The following is a 23,792-nucleotide window of genomic DNA, read 5'->3' as shown; positions in this document are numbered from 1 at the left end:
GGGAGGTTTTGGCGTGGGCAAGAGACCGACCCTTCCATGACTATCCCAGCCCTCGCAAAAAAATAGTGATGGCTTGAACGGATAATGACCTTGCTTAAGAATTCCTCCCCCTCCACACAGCCTCGTGGCTCCTCTATAAATATATCATTCCATTTAAAGTCGAGGTAAGTTTCTCTCAACTTGACAAAGTTGTGTATCTTTCTCTCACATCACGATTCTCCCCCTAAAAATTCAATAGAGAGAACGTGACTCCCCATTTCACATTCAACAACAAAAAAAAAAACTTATGTTGAGCATCAAAGTGTGTGCTAGAGAGAAATAATCCGGACTCCTCAGGTTCACTTATCTCTATTTTATCAAGTGACAATAAGACGAAAATCACATTCTGATGAGGTTAAGGCGAAAAGTTGGAAAATTTCACCTCCGTGTAATCTAAGTGCGATCACAATGTCCGATCATATATAAATCCGCGTCAAAACTTTAAGTGTTGACTAAATTTTCGGCAATAACATTAACTAATGACACACAATTTATAGGGCTATTTGTTTAAAGATTATAAAACTTTTGCTATAATGTAATTGGGAAGTTCAAAATTAGTTGTAATTTTGTATTGAAAAAAGTTAAATGGCCAATTTATCCAAAACTAAAATAGTAAATAATTTTGTAATCAATTTTTTTTAATCTGAATTTTGTAATCAATTCATTAGAGCATCTTTAATGGTTTAGCTTAGGGTATTGCTTAGCTAAATAGTATTTTTGCCACATAGATTTTTTAGAGCTAAATAGTTAAGCAACTAGCTTAAATTAGCCAATTTGCTTAGATTTGCTTAGCTAAATCAATAGCCAATATGCAAAACAATGGTTAAGCAACTAGCTAAACATTTTTTATATTTGCAAGCAAATCCCTACAATTCTTAAGCAAGAAACAATTAAAGATGCTCTAATTATTTTCAATTGCAAAGGGTCAAAGTAGACTGTCCCCTAAAAAAAGGTCATAGAATATAAAAGAAGTTACTATTTTTTTTTTTGGGATCAAAATATAGAAGCATCATCTAGAAGACTAAAATCATGACCACAGATCTGATCAACCAATAACTACACGCCACGTACAAGTCTGTAAATATTAACATATTATTATTATATTTCTTTTTTACCTTTCGAAAAGAAATATATATATATATACATATTTAAATTTAATTTTTTTCTTTATCTTCTTCTTTTCTTTTAAAGAAGTTTTCTCTCCTTTGTTGGCCTGTTTATTTATTTATTTAGAAATAACCTATACGAACATTATACTTTAGGAGACACAAATTATAAATTTATGATGGCTTTTATTATTTCAATTTGCTATCTGAGCGTGTCACCTTTATTTTTTCTAGCCAACACCAAGAGCCATAAAGAGTGACAGGATTATTTATTTCCTCCTCCTTTTTATTTCCCGAATTGTTTTCGTAATTTCACAGTTTTCACTATTTATTTGTTTTGCTTCTTCACTTTTACGAAGCTTCGCCCACTTTAACCTAATCCAGCCTAAAGATCTGAGCAAAAAAAAAATCTAGCCTAAAGTGAAAGTAAAATAAAATAAGGTTCTTAAAAAAAGAAAAGAAAAAAAGAAGCAAAAATAAAATAAATACCATCGCTTGCTTTTTTTCTTTAAAATATAAATATCACAATAATACAATTATTTAACTTTTATGCGTCGTACTATTTTTGACCTTTCGCTATCTGGATCTAGGGTTTCTCTCTTCTCGACGGCTCGTTCTTCTTCACCATCATCATCGTTCAAACCACCATAACCAAACCCTAGAGAACTCAAACACACACTCTCATAGATACACCAATCGCCGATATTATACGAAAATCTATAACAAACAGCGTATTTTCTGATCAGTTCAGTTATCTTGGATCATCGCCAATCAGGGATCTAAAAATTTCCAGAAGAGAAAAGAAACCCTAATTCTCGTCTTTTTTTTTTTTGGCGGATCAGTGATATGAACTCAAAATTTGGACCAAATTTAAAGCACTCATGACGATGATGATGTAAGATTTTTGTATTGTTCAAAGTGTTATGTCGCACTTGACGAGACCTGTGATTTTATGAGAAGCAAGACAGAGGTGTTTTGCTGGTGAGAGAAAAAAGAAAAGAAAATGTATAAATCGGTGGTGTATAAAGGTAAAGAGTTACTCGGAGAAGTAGAGATATATCCCGGAGATGAGAACGACAAGAAGAAGAGGATGGTAATCGATGACCTGAGGGAAATCCGGATAAGCCATTTTTCGCAACCGAGCGAGAGATGTCCGCCGTTGGCAGTGCTTCACACGGTTGCTTGCGGCGGAGTTTGCTTCAAAATGGAGTCAAAGACCTCGCTGTCTCAGGACTCGCCGATCTTTCTTTTGCACTCTTCATGTGTCATGGAAAACAAGGTATTATAGACACAAACACCACAAGCTAACCTTCTAAATCAGAAACGGAAAATTCGACACTTAATCTTTGAACTTAATAAAGTTAAAGAAAAATATTTGCGAGCGACAACAAGGGGTTTACAGAGAAAAAAAAAAGCTAAAGAAGCAATCTTTAAGCTCCATTGTGGAATGTTATTATTCTAAGTTAATTGACTTGTTGTTTGTTGACTCTGGACCTTATTCGCAGGTGAATCCTAAGTTCCTAACTAGGGAAACCTTGGTTAGCTGAGTTATATGGAAGTTTTTGCTAATTGTTCAAGTTTATCAGTTTTTTTGTTGTAGAGAAATTGTGCTTGAGCTGAATGAGCTTCTTAACTATGCAATTGGATACTGATTTTTAATATTTCGACCTGAACCTTAAATCTGAGCTTGCTATGGGTAAATTATTTGAAATTTTCTGATGGTTCAAGTCTTTCTTAGTGGTGCTAAATTGTTCTGTCTTTTTATGTGTACTTTTCTCAAGAAAGAAGACAATTTTAAATAAGAACTAATCATACTGGTACTATTTTTTTAATCTACTGATCGTGTAATCTGAAGCACTGGGACGGTTCTTGTGTTATCTTGTATTTCATTGCTATGCTAGACCAGTATGGCGCAGTACATTTTTATGCATACTTTGTCAAATCTTATTTATTCTAAATGCTCCCGTCTTATCGGCAATTGAGATTTATTGCCTACGGTTATCTTCTCAGTGATGCCAATTCAAATTTTGTTGTCTACAGACTGCTGTAATGTCGCTTGGAGCTGGAGAGGAACTCCATTTAGTCGCCATGTATTCTAGGAACAGTAACAAACAATATCCATGTTTCTGGGGATTCAATGTGGCATCGGGGCTTTACCATTCTTGTCTTGTCATGCTGAACCTTAGATGTCTTGGCATTGTGTTCGATCTCGATGAAACTCTCATAGTTGCCAATACAATGCGCTCATTTGAGGACAGGATTGAGGCGCTGCAGCGCAAGATAAACAGCGAAACGGACCCACAGCGTGTAGCTGGAATGCTGGGAGAAGTGAAACGATATCAAGACGACAAGAGTGTATTAAAGCAGTTTGTTGAGAATGACCAGCTCATTGATAATGGCCGGGTTATCAAAGCTCAGTCAGAGGTTGTTCCTGCTTTGTCGGACAACCATCAGCCTATTGTCCGTCCTCTTATAAGGTTACACGAGAAGAACATCATTCTGACTCGCATCAATCCGCAGGTTAGTAATGTTTTTGGGGGTCAGCTCATTGCAATGGAGTACTCTAAATCTTATTAACCTACTTAGAATAGTAAGAACTTACTGATCACTTTTCTTCTTGCTACAGATTCGTGATACGAGTGTTCTTGTGAGGTTGAGACCTGCGTGGGAGGATCTTAGGAGTTATTTGACAGCAAGAGGGCGTAAGCGTTTTGAGGTCTATGTTTGCACAATGGCTGAAAGAGATTATGCATTGGAAATGTGGAGGCTTCTCGATCCAGAATCAAATCTGATCAACTTTAAAGAGCAACTGGAGCGCATAGTATGTGTTAAGTCTGGTGAGTAGTATAGCATTGTTTATTTTGGGATGACATTCGTTTCTCGTGTAGATTTTATATCTCTACTGACTGTATTTGTGTCGAAAGGTTTGAAGAAGTCATTGTTCAATGTCTTTCAAGATGGTTTATGTCATCCAAGGATGGCGTTAGTGATTGATGATCGCTTGAAAGTGTGGGATGAGAAGGATCAACCAAGGGTCCATGTCGTTCCTGCTTTTGCTCCATACTATGCTCCTCAGGCCGAAGTAATACTCATCCTTCAGTTATCAAGTTTAACGTTATTGCACTGCTCATGTTGGCACACTATACTTGAACATGTACTTATATTTTCAATCCTAATGTTGAAGGCAAACAATGCTGTTCCTGTCTTGTGTGTCGCAAGAAATGTTGCGTGCAATGTCAGAGGTAGCTTTTTCAAGTAAGATATGCTGCCCCCTTGTGCAACTTTTGATCCTAGAACACATGCTTAGCACACAACAGTCATTAATCATTGAGGGTATTGATAGAGAAATCATGTTGTTTTCATCCTAACAATATTTGAAACTTTTGGTCGCAGAGAGTTTGACGACAGTCTTCTACAAAAAATTCCCGAAATTTCATATGAAAATGATATGAAAGATATCCCTTCTGTTCCTGATGTCAGCAGTTTTCTTGTTTCTGAGGTTAGTCTTTATATTTATCTATTAACTTATTATTGGATAAATGTACATAGCCCTCCAAATTCGTAAGGGTCATGGTCCCTAAGAGCTGCTTATTCCACATTCTTCAGGATGATGGTTCTGCTACAAATGGAAACAGAGATCCCCCTGTTTTTGATGGCATGGCAGATGCTGAGGTTGAAAGGAGACTAAAGGTAGTCACAAAATCTAAACCACAGGAATCTTTGTTTTGATATATGTATGATTTCGAGTAGAAATCTGCCCTGTCCTCCACTTCTTGCATCAAGACTTTTTTATTTTATGGCTATGAAATTCATGAATTTGTTTGTAAGTGAATGTGGCCAAGGTTAAGCTCGACATCAGTGCTCTAATCTAGTTAATTTATTTGTTCAGGAAGCGATCTCCGCTGCTTCATCGGCGATAAACCTTGATCCTAGACTTGTGCCACCACCTCAATACTCAATGCCATCTTCTTCTGGGATCATTCCCCCATCGATAAATCAAATTTCAGCAACCTCTTTTTCGAACACGCAGTTCCTTCCCCCGTCAGCTTCGGTAGTTAAACCATATGCTGGTTCAGTCGAATCAAGTTTGCAAAGCTCTCCTGCTAGAGAAGAAGGCGAGGTACCGGAATCAGAATTAGATCCCGATACAAGACGGAGGCTTCTCATTCTGCAACATGGACAGGATGTTAGAGAGAATGGGCCGCCTGAACCCTCGTTTCCCGCTAGACCTCAAAATCCGGTGCCTGTTCCACCGGTGCAACAACGTGTGGGCTGGCTACCCAAGGAGGAAAATATGAGTCCTCCACGGCAACCGAACAGAGCAGTACCCAAAGAATTTCCTTTAGATTCACAGCCGATTCAGATAGATAAGCGTAGGTCTCAAAATCCATCTTATTTTCCGAAAGGTGAGAATCCGATGCTGCCTGATAGGATTATTCAGGAAAATCGAAGACTGCCAAGAGAGGTAATTTGCATTTGGTGTTGCAAAGCTCAGAATTATACTTTTGACTGATGAAGCTTATAGCTCTTGCATTGTTGTGCATTTGCAGGTCTTACAAAGAGATGATCGGTTGAGATCGCGCCATCCCTTGCCTGGTTATAATTCCTTTCAAGGTGAGCTACAAGCATACAACATGATTGACTGAATTTTGTTAATGGGTATCTTAGTTTAACAGATGAAATGCTATATTTATATGTTTTGGTAGAGGTGATAATCACCACCTTTCGTTTTGTAGTATCTTGTTTTCTGGATTCATATTTCAAGTTTCAACAAAATTCTGATTACCTTGAATTATCAATGGAATCTGAAACTATTAGAGTGTGAATGCAATTTAGCAATTTTTGCACTCTTTTTTTTTCTTCCTTTCATTCTCGTTTTTAGTCTTAGCATTTTCTGTGGGTTACTTTATTTTTGTAGGTGAAGAGTTTTCTTCGGGTCGTCCTTCTTCAAGCAACAGGGAAAATGAATTTGACTCTGGGCTGCCAGCATCGAATGCAGAAACTCCAGTGGTAGTTTTACAGGGCATTGGATTGAAGTGTGGAGCTAGGGTAATCATTGGAGTCTTGCCTGTGTCTTAATTTATAGGATTCCGTTAATTGAAAGTTTGGCTGTCATGTGTAGGATGCATAATAGGCATTGTCTCATTTTTCTTTGTTTCTTTATTTTTGTTAATTTATTTATTCATTCTTATTTACTTAACAACGCTACAGGTGGAATTCAGGCCAGCTTTGGTTTCATGCACTGATTTGCAGTTTTCTGTCGAGGTATCTTGTCAATTCTATGCGTTAGTTTCTTTGATTCAAGTTTGTATTTATTTTATTCTCTATGGGAAAAATGTATATGAGATTGATGAGGTGGATGAACAATAAAGTATATCTTTGCCTAAAACCTTTTCTGTACTTTTTAATAATTTTTAGTTTTTCAAGTAAGATACATTGCTGATTTATTGAATAAGTGATTTTCCATCTAGTCTGACTTATTAGCACATTTTTTTTGTTGAGAAATGCATGGCTTGATCACATGTTTCGTGTTTCATTCTTAGGCTTGGTTTGCTGGGGAAAAAGTTGGTGAAGGAACCGGTAGAACAAGAAGAGAAGCACAACTCCAGGCTGCCGACTTTTCTCTTGGAAACTTGGCTGGTAAGATACTCGTTTGAGTATAGCAATATTGTTGACTTTTTATTTTATTTTTTATTGTAATGTTTGATAGTGATATGATGTAACTGTTATTTTCCTACTCTCCAAGCATGTTATATACAACAGCCAAATAACAGTAGCAGATGAGATAAAAAGACAACATGTTTGCAAGGAAAATGAAACTTTTTTTTTTTCAGCAGCTGTTCAGCTAAATTAATATTTAAAATCCCCATAAATTGTCAAGGAAAAAAAAGGGAAAATCGTTATGCCTGTTACATCTCAGTACATTTAGAAACTTCTTTTAACAGAGCTCTTTCTTATTCAGCTTTGGTAGCATTTGGTTTCTGGGAATGCCATTATAGCTTTTCTGCAGCGTAACTATTGGGTGTGTCTGGGATGTATTTTGCAGATATATATATTTCACGAGTTAAGCAGGATTCTGGGTCTTTACTTGCTGACACTTCGAAGCTTCCCGATGTGAATGACAATGGAATTGTAAACAGCTACAATTCGTTTGGTGGCCAATCTAAAGATGAGTCACTCTCTGTTTCAACTTCATCAGAACCATCTCGGTTTATGGGCTCTCAACTAGAAGGCTCTAAGAGATCTATGAGTTCAGTCTCTGCACTTGAAGAATATGTAGGATTCGAACCTTGATTATTTTCACGTCGATTTATATTTCCATTGTTGGTGACTTAAATAGTGGATGGATGCTGATTTGCAAATAACCTGTTATACTTCAGTGTGCACTGGAGGGTCTTCATTTAGATTTTCATCATCAGCCTCCAAGTTCAGCTAGCTCACTTCAAATGGATGAAGTGCAGGCTCAGGTACTTACAAGATCATTTTCTGACAGAGCTTAAGTTGGATCTATTTGCGGTATACAATTCAAGATATTGGTTTAATGTATCGATACAAAATATTCTTGCACGGTTTATATCATATGCCCTTTCCGCTGTAATAAGCAGATCTAAGGTGAAAAAAGAACAAAAAATTAGCCAAATAAGCCACCGAAAGTCTAAGAATTGCTAAATATCCAACCTTTTGTAAATTTTTTGTAAATAGCCACTTCAACTTATTTACGGAATCAAAAAGACAAAAATACCAAAAAAAAAAATCCCGCCTATTTTGGGTTTTTTTGTCTTTTTGAGTGCCGTAAATAAGTTGAGATTACTATTTACAGAAAATTTACAAAATGTTGGCTATTATACAAAACGCTATAAGTCAAATGGCTATATAGCTAAAAGACCCAAAAAAGAAAGTGAATGACGTACAAATTGTGGTACCTAGTGCTTGAGATTTTTGAGCCAGTCTATTGATCAGCCAACTTGATACTTTAGCCAAACTAGATTCTGGGCTGGTGGTACTTGTTTGAATTACTTTTAGATTTTGTCTCTCCTAGTTCCTGAAGTTCAGGAGTCATCTCATAACTGAAAAACATAGTTGTTGGAGAGAATTGCAACTCCTGTCGCACAGTTCTTGCAGTATTATCCTCAGAAGCTAATGATTTTTTGCAACTTTTGTACGATTTCTATTGTAGGTAGAGATAGATGGCCAGCTCATAGCAAAGGGAATGGGATTGACATGGGATGAAGCTAAGATGCGGGTATGTTATTATATTTTAAGCTCATAATGCTTCTCCTGAAGAAAAAGAAAAAAAGGAAAACTAAAATCTTATGTCGCTTTATTTGTTAATGAGATTAATCTGGGTGTTATTTTCTTAGGCTGCTGAGAAAGCCCTCGCAAGTTTAAGATCACCATATGGTCAGAAACGCATTGGCTCTCCAAGGTTGGTCATCTATAATAAACTCTTGATTTAGCATCAGCTTAATCAAAATCACAAATTAGATAGCTGTTGAGACCCAACGTTCCAAATTTATAATAGAACTGATATCTTAGTCGTGTTAAGTGTTTGGGCGTCTGTGGAAGTGAATGAACAACAGTCCAGAAATTTGAAAGTAAAAACAGTTTGGTGCTGTGTCAACAGTTTTTTTAGGCATGATCACTACAGTCTTTTGCATCAACTTATATGAATGTATTGATTAATGAATTTGGTGTTTCTGATGTCAAGGTCGATGCAAGGATACTCAAATAAACGGCAAAAGCAACAGGACTTTCCACGATTGCTACAGCGGTTGCCTTCGTCCGCAAGATACCCCAAAAATGCTCCTCCTGTTCCCTGAGAGTCCTCGATACCCTTTCGCCTTCACATTTCACTACGCCTATTGTTGGGTCATCTTTGCAGTACGTCATAGAGATAGAGAGAGAAGCAATAGCTACGGAGATCCTGAAACCACCAGCTGGAGTGTAATTCAGAGTAAATATATATCCCGACTTGAAAGGACCAAAAAAAAAGAATTGTTCTACGGGGCGTAATTTCGAATTCCTACTGGGCCGAGGGTGAGACTCCTCGGAAACCCACGGAAGGTCTCCGCTCTGAGATCTTTTCATTCTTGTAGAAGAAGCCTCGTTACATGGATTAGGGTTTAGAGCTGGGGTTCGTCATAGCTCCGTTTTTATTTTCTTATGTGGGTGGTAATGATTGGTAACCAAAGATCTTCGAAAGGCTCGGTGGGGTTGGGATTTTCTTTTCTGACCCCATGAGGGCAAAGCTCAGCCCCGGCGTCCTGGCACTGCCCGAGGGTTTGAGGAACAGTTATATCGACCACTGGCAGTTAATTTTTTAACTGTAAGAAAAGTATAGGTACTACAGATCATCTCGGGTGATACGGTGTAAGATTAAGAGGTACTACAGATCATCTCGGGTGCCAGATTTTTCGGGTTCGCGGAATGATGTAAGTCGGGTTGTTGTAATATGATGATTACCAATTAGACCAATACACATGATAGAAATTTCTATTTTTAGGTCTATTAGAATTAAATTTTGCTCCGAACATAGAAGATGGTCTTTCAAGTATAACTTATTTTGTTTTGTCCTCGTCATTCTCCCTTACACAACTGGCTTTAGAACACAGATTTTGTTTCTAAACTGGGCTGCACAGGTCTTGATTTTCAAGTGGGTCGGTCACAGTTTTGCCCTTCAGAAGAAAGTGCCATCTGCGGTACGAATGCGATGATTATAATTGGCAGTAGTTAGTTTCTGTTACACATTATATATAGAACCTGTTATCAAGAATGATGTTAAGAGGTAATTACAGATCCTATGGAAGGAGGGTTGTCCTCTGTACAAATGAGTTTATTGTCTGAAAATGTTCATTTCGAGTTAAGAAACACCAATCTCGTTTGTAAATTTAGAATGTCGCTACAACTTAGACTACTGATAGCATCTTATTTCATCGATCAGTAGAACAATTTTACATTAAAGTCAGTGAACTGTCTAGTAAGCTTTATGCCTAAATTTAGGTAAAATGACACATACATACCTTGTGTTTTAGTGAAATGTCGATTTAACCATTGTTTTAAAAAATGTTGAGTTCATACCTTCTATTTAATTAAAATAACGAAATTATACAATGAAATATACAACAGTGCCATGAATCTTTTTTTTTTCTTGAATTTTCATTGACGTTGACTATAATATTTATATGTAAACACTGATTATCTTTATTCATTCGTGTCATATATGTAATTTATTTAAAAACAAAAAAGTAAACAATAGTTTCTTAATCGTGAAGAACACAAAAAGAGGCAAATGTGTAAAAATCGACAGTTGATAGTCATCAAAATCACATATTCGAATAGAGAATCCATGATTCAGAGGTTCAATTTGAACACATAATTAAGTCATCTCTGGAGAGATGAATTTTATTATTTAATTTCAATTTAAGACTATTTTTATTTCAAAATTGGAAATCTAGAAGTTAGGGTACTGATTTAGATTTGATTCGGTTTTTCTTATATAAGAGTTAATATCAATGTAAGAGAGATTTGTGACAGTGTTATCTATTTCATGGTATAATTTTGTCATTTTAGTTAAACAGATGGTATGAACTCGACATTTTTGAAAACCAAATGTTAAACTCAACATTTCACTAAAACACATGGTATATATGTGTTATTTTTCCCTAAAATAATCATCTGATAAAAAAAATCAGTCGAACCCTTGATGACAATTTCAAGTATATTAGATGAAATTGTCGCTGATACTGAATTTTCAATTTTAATCCCAAGAATACTGTTCTAATAACTTTGATTTTAGGAATATGACACTGAAACTGGTGGGATTCACCTATATTATGAACAATATAGCGATGTCATTTACCATTAGGTGGAATTAAAGTTGAACAAAGCCATGTAAGTAAAAGACAACCCATTACATGAATACAAATAGAAAAATTACATCAATTAACTAAGCCACATGAAACGTTGGAATTGTAAACTAACCGATCTTTTATATTTTTTGTTCAAATAGTCAATTTTGATGATGTGGCAATTAAGCCAAATACTTGTTTTCGATTTTACCCTTTTTATTAAAAAATTTGAAAAAAAAAATTGATGAGAATGGTGAATCAGATTTGTTTAATGTGTTGTTTTAGGCTCAATAAACAAATCAGTAATTGATATAGAAGCAACCAATTTTCTCAAACAATGCTCCTTTAATATGCATTAATTTGTAGCATTCAATCACCACTATCACAAGACCACGATTTCCATCCACTATACTGACTTCAATGGAAGATGACGAGTGGAAAGCGCTCAAATCGCCATGGCAAATCGAGTTTGCCCTTCCGACGATCACTCTCTCAGTCGTTGTTAATTTGCCTCCGCACCATCGGAAAATCTCGAAGACTTTACAGACTCGCCGCTTCCCTCGTACTCGGCTTCCACTTCACCGACTCCTCCATTGTCGGAATATCCTATGGTAGCAAACTCATCTCCGGCGAGAGAGGCCGCGGCGAGGTGTGGGTGGCACGCAGGGCAGAGTCAGATCCGATTAGCGCTTGGAGATTATGGACCATCATGGAGGTGGCCAAAGATGTAGTGACGAGGCTCGCTCCCCTCGGAGCTCGTCCCACGGGGGCTTCCCGGTGCAAGATCAGGGTTCGAAGGCCAAGGTTGAGGCGGAGGGTACATATGGTTATTCTACTCCTCCTCAAAATCAAGATGCGTGTGGTGGAGGCAGGCTCAAGGTTCTTCGGTAGAGTATGGCATTGGAGGCGTGCCTCGAGGCAACTTACATCGTTTTGGACAACGAAGTAAGTCATCTTCATGTGCTTCGACTTTGGGTTTGAGGTTTGACTTTGTTTCTCCGTTGTTTACATTATTTATATTAGTTTATTTGTGCTATGACGGTAAATTTGTGTTTGTATATGTAATGACGGTAAATTTGTTTTAGGCAACGATGAAGACGAATCGGTTTCGTTGGCAGCAACGAGGGTGAACAGAATCAACGGCGTGGTCAGTATATTTGTGTTAATGTTGGTAAATTTGTAACAAAAATGCAGCCATAATAAATCTAGGAGATTTCGACGCAACTTTCGATCGGTACAATGCAAAGTAAAAATCGGAGTAGAGAGACAAATGCATCGTTAATAGAGAGAGAGAGAGAGAGAGAGAGAGAGAGTTTTTTTTAATGAAGAAAGAGAGATAATTAATTATCAAGAAATGAAAGGTCATTAAATGTGGCTATGGTCATCTTATTAGGTTTTTTATTTTTAATTCAAAAATATTTAGTGAAGAGTATTTTGGACATTTGATTTTCGTTAATATATGTTAAATTAACCCAAAGTTAGTTATTTTTCAAAATTTAAGTTTGTTATTGACTAGTTAACTATAGAGCCCATTAAAATTTGGGAAAGTATGTGTTGAAGTTTGAGAAATTAGATTTCTGAAGGATAGTAAATTTTAATTTAGAAAGTGCGTGCAATTTGACAAAAAATATCCTTGACACATAATTTTCAAATTAAAGGTTTTCAAATCTCAACATAGCACCACAGAATATTGCAGGTCACCGCAGAGCACATCAAAAGACAACGGATCACAGCAGAGTTGTGATTGGATTGCATACCATAACAGAAGACCGCATAGCAAAAGACCACATAATAAATTTTAAAAATTTGTAATGTGTTAAATGCATTTTTGTAAATTTTCATAATTTCCTAATCCTAGCAAATAAATATTGTTTAACATTACATTTGATTACAAACTGTAAAAAAGAAAAAACTCTCTCTCTCTCTCTCCTCTAACTCTCTCTGGTTTTTTTTCAGATCTAGATCTAGTTTTTTTTCTTCTCTCCCCTGGGGCCGATTCTGGCAGGGACTCCGGTCATTGCTGGGTGTCTTTCGGCTCCGGGGGAGAATGGACGACGGAAAGCAACTAGAGGTAGTGAAGCAACAACGAAAATTCGTGCTGTGGCGTGTTCTCGGCGACAGAGGCTATGCAACGTGATTCCTCTCCGGTGACGACGTTGCGCGCCTCTCCGGCGACAGCGCTGCGTGGCTCTCTGGTGACGACGCGACGTGGCTTTTCGGCGCGGGGTCGGCGTTGGGTGACTCTTCGACAATGGCGACGGCGCTGCGTGTCTCCTCAGTGACGTCGAGGGCGCGGCGTGGTTTTTCGGCGATGGGAGCAGAGTGGCGTGACTCCTCGGTATGGTTTGGCTCCTCGGTGACAGGGACGGGGCTGCATGGCTGCGACGGCGTGATGGCGTGGTTGTTCCACGGCGAGGACAGTGAGGCATGGATTCTCGGTGTTGTGTACCCAACTCTGGTGGCTAGTTTTAATTTTATGTTGGTTTTTTTTTCAGTTTAAGAATAATTGCGAGTGATATTTTTGGTAGCAACATTTTGTTTGCTTTGTTTTGTTATGGAGTCGGATTAGCCGTCGTTCATTATCCCGGTGTGGATTTCCTGTTAGATTTTGCTCTATATAGGCTGAAGATGCATCTTTTTCGTGATCATCGGACCGAGGTTGAGTGGACCTTTCCATCAACCATTATTGGTTTTGTTGAAAGAGCCATATGTGTGCTCGAATATTGTGCTCGTCGTTCTTCTTGTTGGAAGCATGCACAAAACGTACGATTACCGGAACTTAGTGTTAGTTTCACTCTGACTTAGGTTTGAGGTGTTTCTTGTATTAAGATGTTATTCTCTTGTATTGTTATGCCTTTTTACCCAAGTTTAATGAAAATTCCGTGTTATTAAAAAAAAAAAAAAAAAATGCATTTTTGTCAAATTAAAACTTACTACCTTGACGACTCACACTTTCCCAATTATCTCTTCCGTTGCCTTTTCCGTTCCGTTTTGCTTCACCGTTAAGCATATAAGATGATTCTTCCAACCAAAACTCTCATTTCCAAGGTTACCGATCCGGGAGAGAACAGAAGAAAACAGACAAACACACGTCGTCGTTTTAGCGAAGTGCCAGAACAGAAGATAACAGTGAAAGATGGCTTCTTTCGACGCATTCGACGGCGACGATCTGAACCCTGAAACTCGCCACTTCGACGACCAAGACGACGTCGTCGTTGTTGATAGCTTCTCTGGCTACGATTCCTACTCCGCTTTCCCCGCCGATCAGCCAAATTCCGCGGACGAGTACGTCGCCGTCGACCACTCCGCCTCTCCCGACGACTTTTTCCAGGATTCTAATCCCGACTACTCTAAATCCTCTCCTTTTGGCTCCGTCCCCGTCGTGAATGGCAACGGAAACGGCTATGGTGGCTATGGCAGCGCTGACGGAGACATCGCCGGAGTTTTCTCCTCCGACGGTCCGATGCTTCCGCCGCCCGGCGAGATGGAGGCCGAGGAAGGATTCGCGCTTCGTGAGTGGAGACGGTGAGATTCTCGATCTGATCTGATTGCTTCTCTTTCTTTATCGTATGCCTTAGATCTGTGTTTGTTCTTCATTGAAACATAGAATTAGCTTAGATCTGCGGCGTGAATTTAACTTTGTCGTTGGAGATCATGTTGCTGTCTGTCGATTGAACTGGTTTCTCGAAAATTCGAATCTCAGCGCCATTTAGTTACAATAAATTTAACATTTTTTCGCTGTTCTTCACTGAATTGACAATAACTTAGATCTTCCGAAATAAATAATGTCGGAAAATCACAATGACTAGATTTTTGGAAATGCGAACTCAGTGAGATCTCTCAATTCCTGTTTCAGATTTTTGGTAACAAAAAGTTCGGGACTGCTATGAACATTAGGGCTGGTCCGGATCGTTTATATTTCCTTTGTAACAATATCTTGTTGTATTACACAAAAATAAAAATAATTTTTTTAGTTCCACTTCAACCTACGTAGATCTAGTATATTCATTTAGGCATTTGAGTGGGTATAATACGATTTAGTTAACTTTAGCTCATAAATTGTTAATGTACTAAGATTATGATATGCCTGTTTTGATATCTGCTCCAGTTCTAAATGAAGGCATTCTCATAGTCCCCCACTTATCTAGGGAAGAAGAATAATAACCAATACAGGATCTTTTATGTAAATAAAATTATTTTGTAATGGGAATGAGTTGTGAACTGGTTTCAGTGTTGCGATTGTGTTCTCTTTCTCCAAAGTTTAAGGACGTTTTTGAGAACATAGCTTCTTTGTCAAGCATTTGGTGATACATTCTTGTTAAACCCGTCTATTTTATGGTTCGGGTGGGGTTTTTTTTTTAGTCTTAGGAAGTCTTGTTTTGTGCATGCTGTAGTGTGATAAGAGCTAGATTGCACTGTTCAAGTAGATTTGCAAGTTGTGTCGTTCCTAATTACCAGTGGCTCTGGGTTTGGATTGTGATCTTCTTTGGAAACACGGCTTGGTTATATTTTGTTTAAATGCCTAAAAAAATTGAGAATATGGATGTTGAAGCTAATTTGTACGTTCTTACGTGTGGCTGAACAGTCAAAATGCCATTGAGCTAGAGGAGAAGGAGAGGAAGGAAAAAGAAATGAGGAACAAGATCATCGAGGAAGCAGAGGAGTACATAATGTCCTTCTACGAGAAAAGAAAGCTCAACGTCGAGACCAACAAGACTAACAACAGAGAAAAAGAAAAGGCAAGTACCGAAATGATAACCCGATATCGATCTATCTTTGGTACTGAACAAACGGGTTTGTTTGAACTTTGAATCGTTCGTCCGTTGCAGTTAGACTTGAGCAAGCAAGAGAAGTTCCACAAAGAGGCGGACAAGCAGTACTGGAAAGCGATCGCGGAGATAATCCCGAACGAGGTCCCGAACATGGAGAAGAAGAGAGGGAAGAAGGATCAGGACAAGAAGCCTTCGATCACGGTGGTCCAGGGTCCGAAGCCAGGGAAGCCCAGCGACCTCTCGCGGATGAGGCAACTCTTGGTGAAGCTCAAGCACGCGCCGCCACCGCACATGATCCCTCCACCGCCTCCTCCGGCGAAGGACGCCAAAGACTCCGGCGCAGCTCCGGCCGGGAAAACCGGGTCGACTTCCGGCGCGGCTCCGGCCAAAGATGTCGCCGCTAAACCGGACGCTCCTGCTCCGGTCGTGGAAGCAACAGCTTGATTATTCTCTCGATTTTTGGGCTCGGTAATTAATTACTATCTTCTGTAATATTTGGCTTTCCCATTGCTCTTGTGCCTTAGTAGTTTGGGAACCCTTTTTTTTTTATATATACACATTGGTTTGGTAAATGTTTTGGTTGTGTGATTGTTGTCATATTCTAAAAAGCCCTGTGTACGGAGTAACTTTTTTGAACCATCTTTGAGGATTGAATATATTTTCTTACCGCCTTTTCTTTTCTTACGGTTCTTTGACTTATGCTATGGTAAAATATGCAAGTGCTTCAGCTTCGCAGACCATGGTGAGTAAAGGCGCAAATTTAAAATGAAGCGAGCTCATTCATAAAAAGACTCCTTTAGATGTATTTTTCTATCTTACAATGAACATTACAATTACTAGTCTCTACACAAAACTCTTCTACTCTATAAATTAATATGAATCGTTGATAGTAACAAACTGAGAGTAAATACAGGGCCGGGCTTGGATCATCGAGGGGTGATCTGAGTGATGGTGACAACGACAGAGCTCATCTCGGTGGTGGTCAACCCGGTTTTCTTTGAGGAAGACCCGCTATGCCTAGAATCGTGAAAGTAGCCGGGGGCGGTGAGCTCTTTGTCGTTGAGTCGGATCTTTCTGGACAGCATTTCGACGACTTGGCTCATGGCGGGCCTCCGATTCGCGACCCCTTGGGTACAGAAAAACGCCACCTTCATGAACCGGACCGCCTCTTCCTTCGGAAACTCTCCCAGCTCCGGGTCCACTAGCTCCAACAGCCTTCCTTCTTCGTGGAGCTCCCACGCCTTCACCCAAAAAAAAAAAAAAAAAAAAGGGGTCGGATAAAAAATTCCAAAATTCCAAAAGAAAAAACTATAATTGAGAATTTAAATATATGTATGTACCCATTCCAAGAGAAGCTTGTGATTCCCTCCCCAGTTCTCTTTGGAACTGCTTTTGCCGCTGATGACCTCGAGGATGAGGACGCCGAAGCTGTAAATATCCGCCTTCATCGTTAGCTGACCGCCCAATGCATATTCCGGTGCCAAGTACCCGCTTCAAAGGACAATAACAGAAAAGAAAAAAGAAAAAATAAAAAAGGAGAAGCATAAGCTAATTTGAATAGGAAGAGTGCTTTAGGATCTTAGGAATGTGGGTGGCATTATGGTTCCTAAACTAATTTTATGAAGAGATCCTCAAATGATTGGTTTTGAAGCAAGTCGCATAAAGGTATTTTATTTTTATTTATTTTTAATGAAATTCAACATTAATAAATTAAGGGTCAATTAAATCAATAGTCCAGTAGTCCATCCTCCTTTTAAAAAAATAAACAAAGTTTTATTTTATTAAAAAAAATAGATTACCAGTGCATTCTCATGTGTGAAGAAATATGTTATTTAAAAAACCAAGTTTATTATGTTAACAAGTTGTTTAAAGTTTATACGGTCAAATATGTCAACAAGTTTATGCCGCGATACATGGGATGACGACTTAAATTTTTATATTTTGATTTACAAAACTTACTAAAATGCCATCAAATCAATAGTTTGACTAAAGTAACAAATAAATAAATAAAAAATTATGTCATGGACTAAACTGCCACTCCCGTAATATTTCATGAAATATTTTAGACTTCAAATCTTATGATACTTAGTCTTTAGTCAGGGGTTAAATTGAATATACAATAGTAAAAAGTCGTTTGGTCTAAAATCATGAGCTAAAAATCGTGTGATAATTAGTGTGATGATAGAATTACTGAGAAAATGAAAGAGATGTCTTTAAGACAGACCAGGCTTTTCGAACCAAACCGGAATGGCAATGCCGGACAGTGAAGTAAAAGAGAGAGGAAAGAGATAAATAAAATACATACGTGGTTCCGGCGATTCTGGTGCTGATATGAGTGATGTTATCAGGGAAAAGTTTAGCCAACCCGAAGTCCCCGATCTTCGGGTTGAAGTCTTGGTCGAGGAGAATGTTGCTTGCTTTGATGTCTCGGTGCACGATATGTGGCTCGAGTTCCTCGTGAAGAAACGCGAGACCCCGAGCGATTCCTACGCAAATCTCACATCTTTTACTCCAGTCTAGCCTATTCCTTATACTCCTCGAACCTGCAAAATAAAAAAATAAAAAATAAAAACGCACTCGATTCCTTACCACAAAATAAGGAAAAGGGTCATTCCTTATGCTCAAATGAGATTAATGCATTTGCATATAGCCAAGGTCTATCAAAATTTATTGAAATAACAAAAATGTGTGAGTATCAATAATTTTTTATTATCATGTTTTTAAAAAAATTTGAAAGTTATAAATTGCTTATATAAACCATCAAAAAATTTAATGGCAGTGTCAAATTTATTTTATTTTATTTTTTTGACAATGTAACTTTTGAAATCTTGAGACATTAGCTTATTTTTAAATTCATTAATTTCAAATGGCTAATTTGTATAATATTTCCTTCTTTGTTTTTGCGAAACTTACTTAGCAAGGCACGATCAAGGCTGTTGTTTTCGGCGTATTCGTAGACCAAAATCCGGTGACCTCCTTCGACACAGCAACCGATGATCTCGACAAGATTGTGATGCCTCACGTTCGCTATCGTGTTGATCTCCGTCAAAAATTCGCTCACGCCTTGCTTCGACTGAGCAGAGAGTGACTTCACCGCCACTTCTATTCCCCTTTTCAGAGTTCCCTATACCCAAAAATTTAATTTACTTGTTCAATACACACATTCAACAAATGTGATAAGAAGGCCTTCAAATTCCTATTTTCGAAAATAAAATCATGAACTCTTTTACTGAATATACCTTGTAAACCGTTCCAAAGCCACCGCGGCCAAGTCTATTGTTTGAGTTGAAATTATCTGTGGCCAATCTTAGCTCCTCGTACGAGAAGTGCTTTATCTTTTCCAAAAGAACCCCTAAAGTGGCGGAGCCAAGAATTGCAGTCAGGGGCGTAAATTTGAAAAATAAAAATATAAGGGGGTAAATTTAAAAGAATTATATAATTTTAGGCTAAAAGTATAAAATAGATAAAATTTTAAGATACAACTGATAACTTTTAGAAGTTAATGAGAGGTGAGGATGACAACAGAACTAATGCTTAAAAAAAAAAAAAAAAAAAAATCAGCTGCAACAGAACTTAATTTACAGGAGAACAAAAGGTCCCAAGTGTGTGTGTGTGTGTTTTTTTTCATGACAAAAAGAATATCCAATTCATATTTTTCTAACACAACCAAGGATTGAATGAGAAATTGTCATAAAAATAAAATATAAAAACGAAAGACCATGTACATACCATCGATTACAAGGCGATCTTGACCAGAACCCCTTTTCTTGGCGAGAGCTGAAGAAGAACCAAAGCAGCTACAACTCATAATTCTCTCCAACTCCTTTACCCAAAATTTACAATGAAAAACAAAAATGGAAAGAAAGATAAAAATAATTATACAAATCTCAGGAATCAGATATGAAACGAGACATAAAATCATGAATCTGATGAACCCCAATCTCAATCTGGGTTTCTTTAGTTTGTCCTAATAGATGAAATCGGTTTTGGTGATGATGATCTGAATGATTATGACCACATATTCCATTATGTTCATTGAAAATCCAGTTTCTATACCCAGAATCGACAAATCATATTAGGAACAAAAATGAAAGGAAAAACAAAATGCTCAGCTAATTAAGAAGAAGCTTTTGACAAATTAAACCCCATTTCCCAATTCCCATAGACCATAAATCAGTATTCACACGCCAAAAATAAAATAAAAAAATAATAATGATAATAGTCATATTTTTACTCAAGACAATATAAATATATAATATAAAGAAATAAAAAATCAAAAAGACAGAATAAAATCCTTGAAAAAAAAGCAACAAAGTGATGTATTGGAAGAAATTACCTGGTTTATGCTACTGAATAAATATATAAGCCAAACTTGGAAACTCTTTCCAAGCTCTCTGGGATTGAGTTCTGAGAAGACCATCAACTATGTCGCTCAATTTGTTTTCTTTCTTCTCTATGGATCATGAAACAAAAAAAAACAAAAAAAATACTTTCAAAAGAAGAAAAAAAAATCCTTGTATATGCCTTATGGTTTATTATTTATTTATTATTAGAATTTATATATTTTTTAATATTTTCCCATGACCCAACAGTATTGCAAAAATGGCCGCCTTGGCGAGTTGGTGGGTTTGAAAACTGATGTTGAATTTTGTGGCTGTTTGGAAAAAAAAACTCACTCGTAGTGGAAACGGTCACAGATTCACAAAACAGCAACGTGAGAAAAAGAAAACTTTTTCCTTTTTATGAAGTTTGTTGATTTTTGTCCACAGCTGTATAAGATAACGACCATTCTATGTTATTGACGAAGCGATGCGTTATACCTTAAATTTATATTTATATTATATTATAATACTAAATATAAGGTGAGTATTTACTAAACGTGTACGTACCATAAAAGGTCAATTCAATTGTATTTTTTTTTTTGCTCAGAAAATTCAGTTGTTTATTTATTTCCTCATAATTTGCTTACCCAACTGCTCTTGGTGTAGGCCACTCTATCAAGTTCCATTTAATCGTTGGATTGGCAAATCATTATTTACTGCTCTGACATCCTAAGAGTTCCTTTTTGTTTGTTTGGAGTTTTGGACTACTGGAAATGATTTTTGACACGAATTACGACTCACGATTTTCTATCACCTAGAGTGATAAATACTAAAAAATGTTTAAAATTGTTCACTTGTGTCCACATATCAAACACTAGATGGATCGTCCAAATTCGCGAGTCGTGACAAATAGCAGTGCTCTTTGGACTACTGTTGAACATCAAAGCCAACGTATAAATTATTGTATATATAAATATAAAGAAAAGAATAGTAACACTATTCACTCAAATTTATATGGCAGAAATTGTCTTTTCAAATTTTATAAGAGTTAATGGCGGCAAAATACCTAAAGTTTTACATTGGATACACTTAACTACACATTCTTTTTTTTTTCAGCGGGTAAAATACCTAATGTTTATTTTTTGTTCCACCGTAGCTACCTGTTTGAAATGAACGGTCCAGATTTAACAGCTAATTTTTATTATTATTTAAATATGAAAATAAAAAAAATTAAAAGTCTCTCTCTCTCTCTCTCTCTCTCTCTCTCTCTCTCTCTCCGATTCCAATCAGCCATGGATAAACCAAAGAGCAAAGAGTTTCTCAGAGACTTCGGCGACTTCTACGAAAAAAATCCGTCGACCAAATCCGAGCCACCGAGTTCAAACCACTCAACGATCAACTCTTCTTTCCTTTTTCCCTATCTTCCTCGATTTTGTATCAAACAGAGCTAGGTCAAACAGTGATCTTTTATTAAGCTAAATCGTTGATAATTGGTTGTGAAATTGAAATCTTGGATTCAAATGAATCAATGAAGAACTCCCAGAAAATTTGTTATTTGAGGAAATACTGAGATTGCTGTTTGATGAGGCTCAAACTCATCTCTATGGTCAATCGAAAACCCACAAACTCTCCGTCGCCACAATGACAAAGCCCAACCAGAGAGGACCGGCGGAGTGAGGATTTTGTTGCCGACGACAGGGTGCTCTTGCCACCGGTGGAGGCTTCTTTGCTGGTGTCGGGTCTTTTTTTTTATTTTTTTTTATTTTTTATCTTATATACATGTGTGTTCTTTTTATGCTGGTTTTTTTAAACAGTAGGAAAATATGAAAGATGTAATGTTGTAACAAAATAACCGCCGGCGACCGCGATGGTTGTTTCCTTTTCGGCGGCGATTGAAACTCCTGCTCTTTTTTTTTCTTATTCATTATTTTTAATTTTGTTTAAATTTCTGATTATTAGTATTTTATCATTTTCTTTTATGATTTTATTATTATTATTTTATTAAACATTCAATTCAAAATCTGAAGACCACAAGATTGCGACACGTGGATTTCCGTTAAACATAACGGTGAAAATAGTAACGGTGGAACAAAAAATAAACATTAGGTATTTTACTCGCCGAAAAAAAAAGAATGGGTAGTTAAGTGTATCTCATGTAAAACTTTAGGTATTTTTGTCGTCATTAACTCTTTTTATAATTACATAATTTATCAGAGATATTATAAAATTATCACTTTAACTTAGTCAAGAAAAATTAATTCCGAAAGTTATCAATTTGTCACTGTTTAAAATTATCAATTTATCATTACTTAATCGATTATATATAAAAGATTACACTCACGACGCTTTAGAGATAAACTTGTAATATACGAAAGAAAGAAGAAAGAAGAAAGAAGAAAGAAGAAGAAAACAAGGCATCGGATTCAGGTGAGGTAGAAAGAACAAGGAGATAATAAATAAAAGTTGCCAAGCATTTATTTCTTCTCCGGATAATCAACCGTACTTCTGTACATTTGCACGCACGAAAACAAATAATGTGACGTGTTTGTATGACGTACTTATTGTATTAAGCTTTAAATAATGGGCTGGTCTTATTTTTACAACAGAGGCCCAAGTCTTGGTATGGCCAAAATTCATTTATTACGGTCTGGCCTAAAAAAAGAGGGAAATGAATAGGGATGGCAATGGGTACGGGTAAAGTCGGATACACTTATTCCGTTACCCGTACCCGTTATAATTTTTTACCCGTTACCCGGATCCGTTTACCCGGATTTTGAGACGGGCCGGGTAACGGAGATACCCGCCGGGTAAGCGGGTTAAAAATATTGGACCCGTTACCCGGTTTAAAAAATGGTAGCGGGTCGGGTAGACCCGTTTACCCGTTTGTAAAATAAAAATCCATCTACAATATAAAGTTTAAAAATAATAAAATTTAGGTGAAAAATATCAAAGTGCTATTACAATATAAAGAACATTAAAATTCAAAATAAAGAAATAAAAAAGACAAAAGAAGTCTTCATTGCAAATTGATCATCTTCATTGTAAATTTGGTCATCTTCATTGCAACATATAAAAATTTATTATCTTTTTAAATATTTAAAAGTTAACGGGTCGGGTCCCGAGTAACCGGGTACGGGATGACTATTCCGTTACCCGTACCCGGACCCGTTAAAACCTTAACGGGTATTACCCGTTTACCGGTTTACCAAAAAAGAACGGGTATTACCCGACCCGAATAAATCGGGTAACGGGCCGGAACGCGGGTAACCGGTCAAATTGCCATCCCTAGAAATGAACTTAATAGTAATTTTGATATTTTGGACAAATATAGTAACAATTATGTCTTTGGATATTTTAACTAGTAAATGTAGACTTATATATCTACAATTGTTGATTGTATACTTGTAAATCTATAGTTTATGACAACTGTATATTTTGATGTCTAGAGTTACTAGCAAAAATGTCCAAAAATATAATTACTATTATTTTGATCCAAAATATCAAAGTTGCTACTAGTTGATGTCATTTCCCCCTAAAAAATAGTATCTTAAGGGATCAAGCTCTCGATCTTCGATCTTCAAAAACTGGACTTAAAACACGCCTCACAAAACTAAACCAAAATCCTTAAAAAATTTAAGATATCAATATTTCTTTGATTAAAAATTATTTTTAATCAAATAAAAAACTATATTTATATTAATTATA

General features: G+C 36.9%; 3 protein-coding genes across 4 annotated transcripts; 2 read left to right on the top strand and 1 right to left on the bottom strand.

The window, feature by feature from the left end:
- Positions 1-1,607: 1,607 nt before the first annotated feature.
- On the top strand, positions 1,608-9,641 carry CPL1 (C-terminal domain phosphatase-like 1). Its single transcript, XM_089625558.1, has 17 exons — positions 1,608-2,424; positions 3,186-3,665; positions 3,772-3,982; positions 4,070-4,227; positions 4,330-4,400; positions 4,539-4,644; positions 4,752-4,835; positions 5,035-5,610; positions 5,696-5,759; positions 6,064-6,194; positions 6,357-6,410; positions 6,689-6,785; positions 7,192-7,421; positions 7,526-7,612; positions 8,323-8,388; positions 8,507-8,571; positions 8,854-9,641. The coding sequence occupies exons 1-17, from the start codon at positions 2,149-2,151 to the stop codon at positions 8,963-8,965; spliced, it is 2,868 nt and encodes a 955-aa protein (XP_089481684.1). The 5' UTR covers positions 1,608-2,148; the 3' UTR covers positions 8,966-9,641.
- A 4,382-nt stretch (positions 9,642-14,023) lies between these two features.
- LOC149385987 (clathrin light chain 1-like) lies at positions 14,024-16,445 on the top strand. Its single transcript, XM_089625561.1, has 3 exons — positions 14,024-14,518; positions 15,579-15,732; positions 15,823-16,445. Exons 1-3 carry the CDS (start codon positions 14,130-14,132, stop codon positions 16,207-16,209), a joined length of 930 nt encoding a protein of 309 aa, XP_089481687.1. The 5' UTR covers positions 14,024-14,129; the 3' UTR covers positions 16,210-16,445.
- A 101-nt stretch (positions 16,446-16,546) lies between these two features.
- On the bottom strand, positions 16,547-20,556 carry LOC149385986 (cold-responsive protein kinase 1-like). Of its 2 annotated transcripts, XM_089625560.1 has the most exons (8): positions 20,442-20,556; positions 20,102-20,218; positions 19,495-19,588; positions 19,005-19,117; positions 18,679-18,889; positions 18,071-18,308; positions 17,106-17,256; positions 16,547-17,006 (listed from the first exon to the last, which is right to left on the bottom strand). In XM_089625560.1, the coding sequence occupies exons 2-8, from the start codon at positions 20,183-20,185 to the stop codon at positions 16,692-16,694; spliced, it is 1,206 nt and encodes a 401-aa protein (XP_089481686.1). In that variant the 5' UTR covers positions 20,186-20,218; positions 20,442-20,556; the 3' UTR covers positions 16,547-16,691. The 2 variants fall into 2 exon arrangements, with proteins under 2 accessions (XP_089481686.1, XP_089481685.1); XM_089625559.1 differs by having other exon boundaries at positions 20,102-20,532.
- Positions 20,557-23,792: the final 3,236 nt, after the last annotated feature.

Source organism: Urtica dioica, chromosome 9 (assembly GCF_054948205.1).
Source record: "Urtica dioica subsp. dioica isolate 48M chromosome 9, U.dioica_male_clone48M_v1_H2, whole genome shotgun sequence".
Taxonomy (NCBI): Eukaryota; Viridiplantae; Streptophyta; class Magnoliopsida; order Rosales; family Urticaceae; genus Urtica; species Urtica dioica.
The sequence above is the reverse complement of the archived record's forward strand: the minus strand, read 5'-3'. Positions and strand labels throughout refer to the sequence as shown.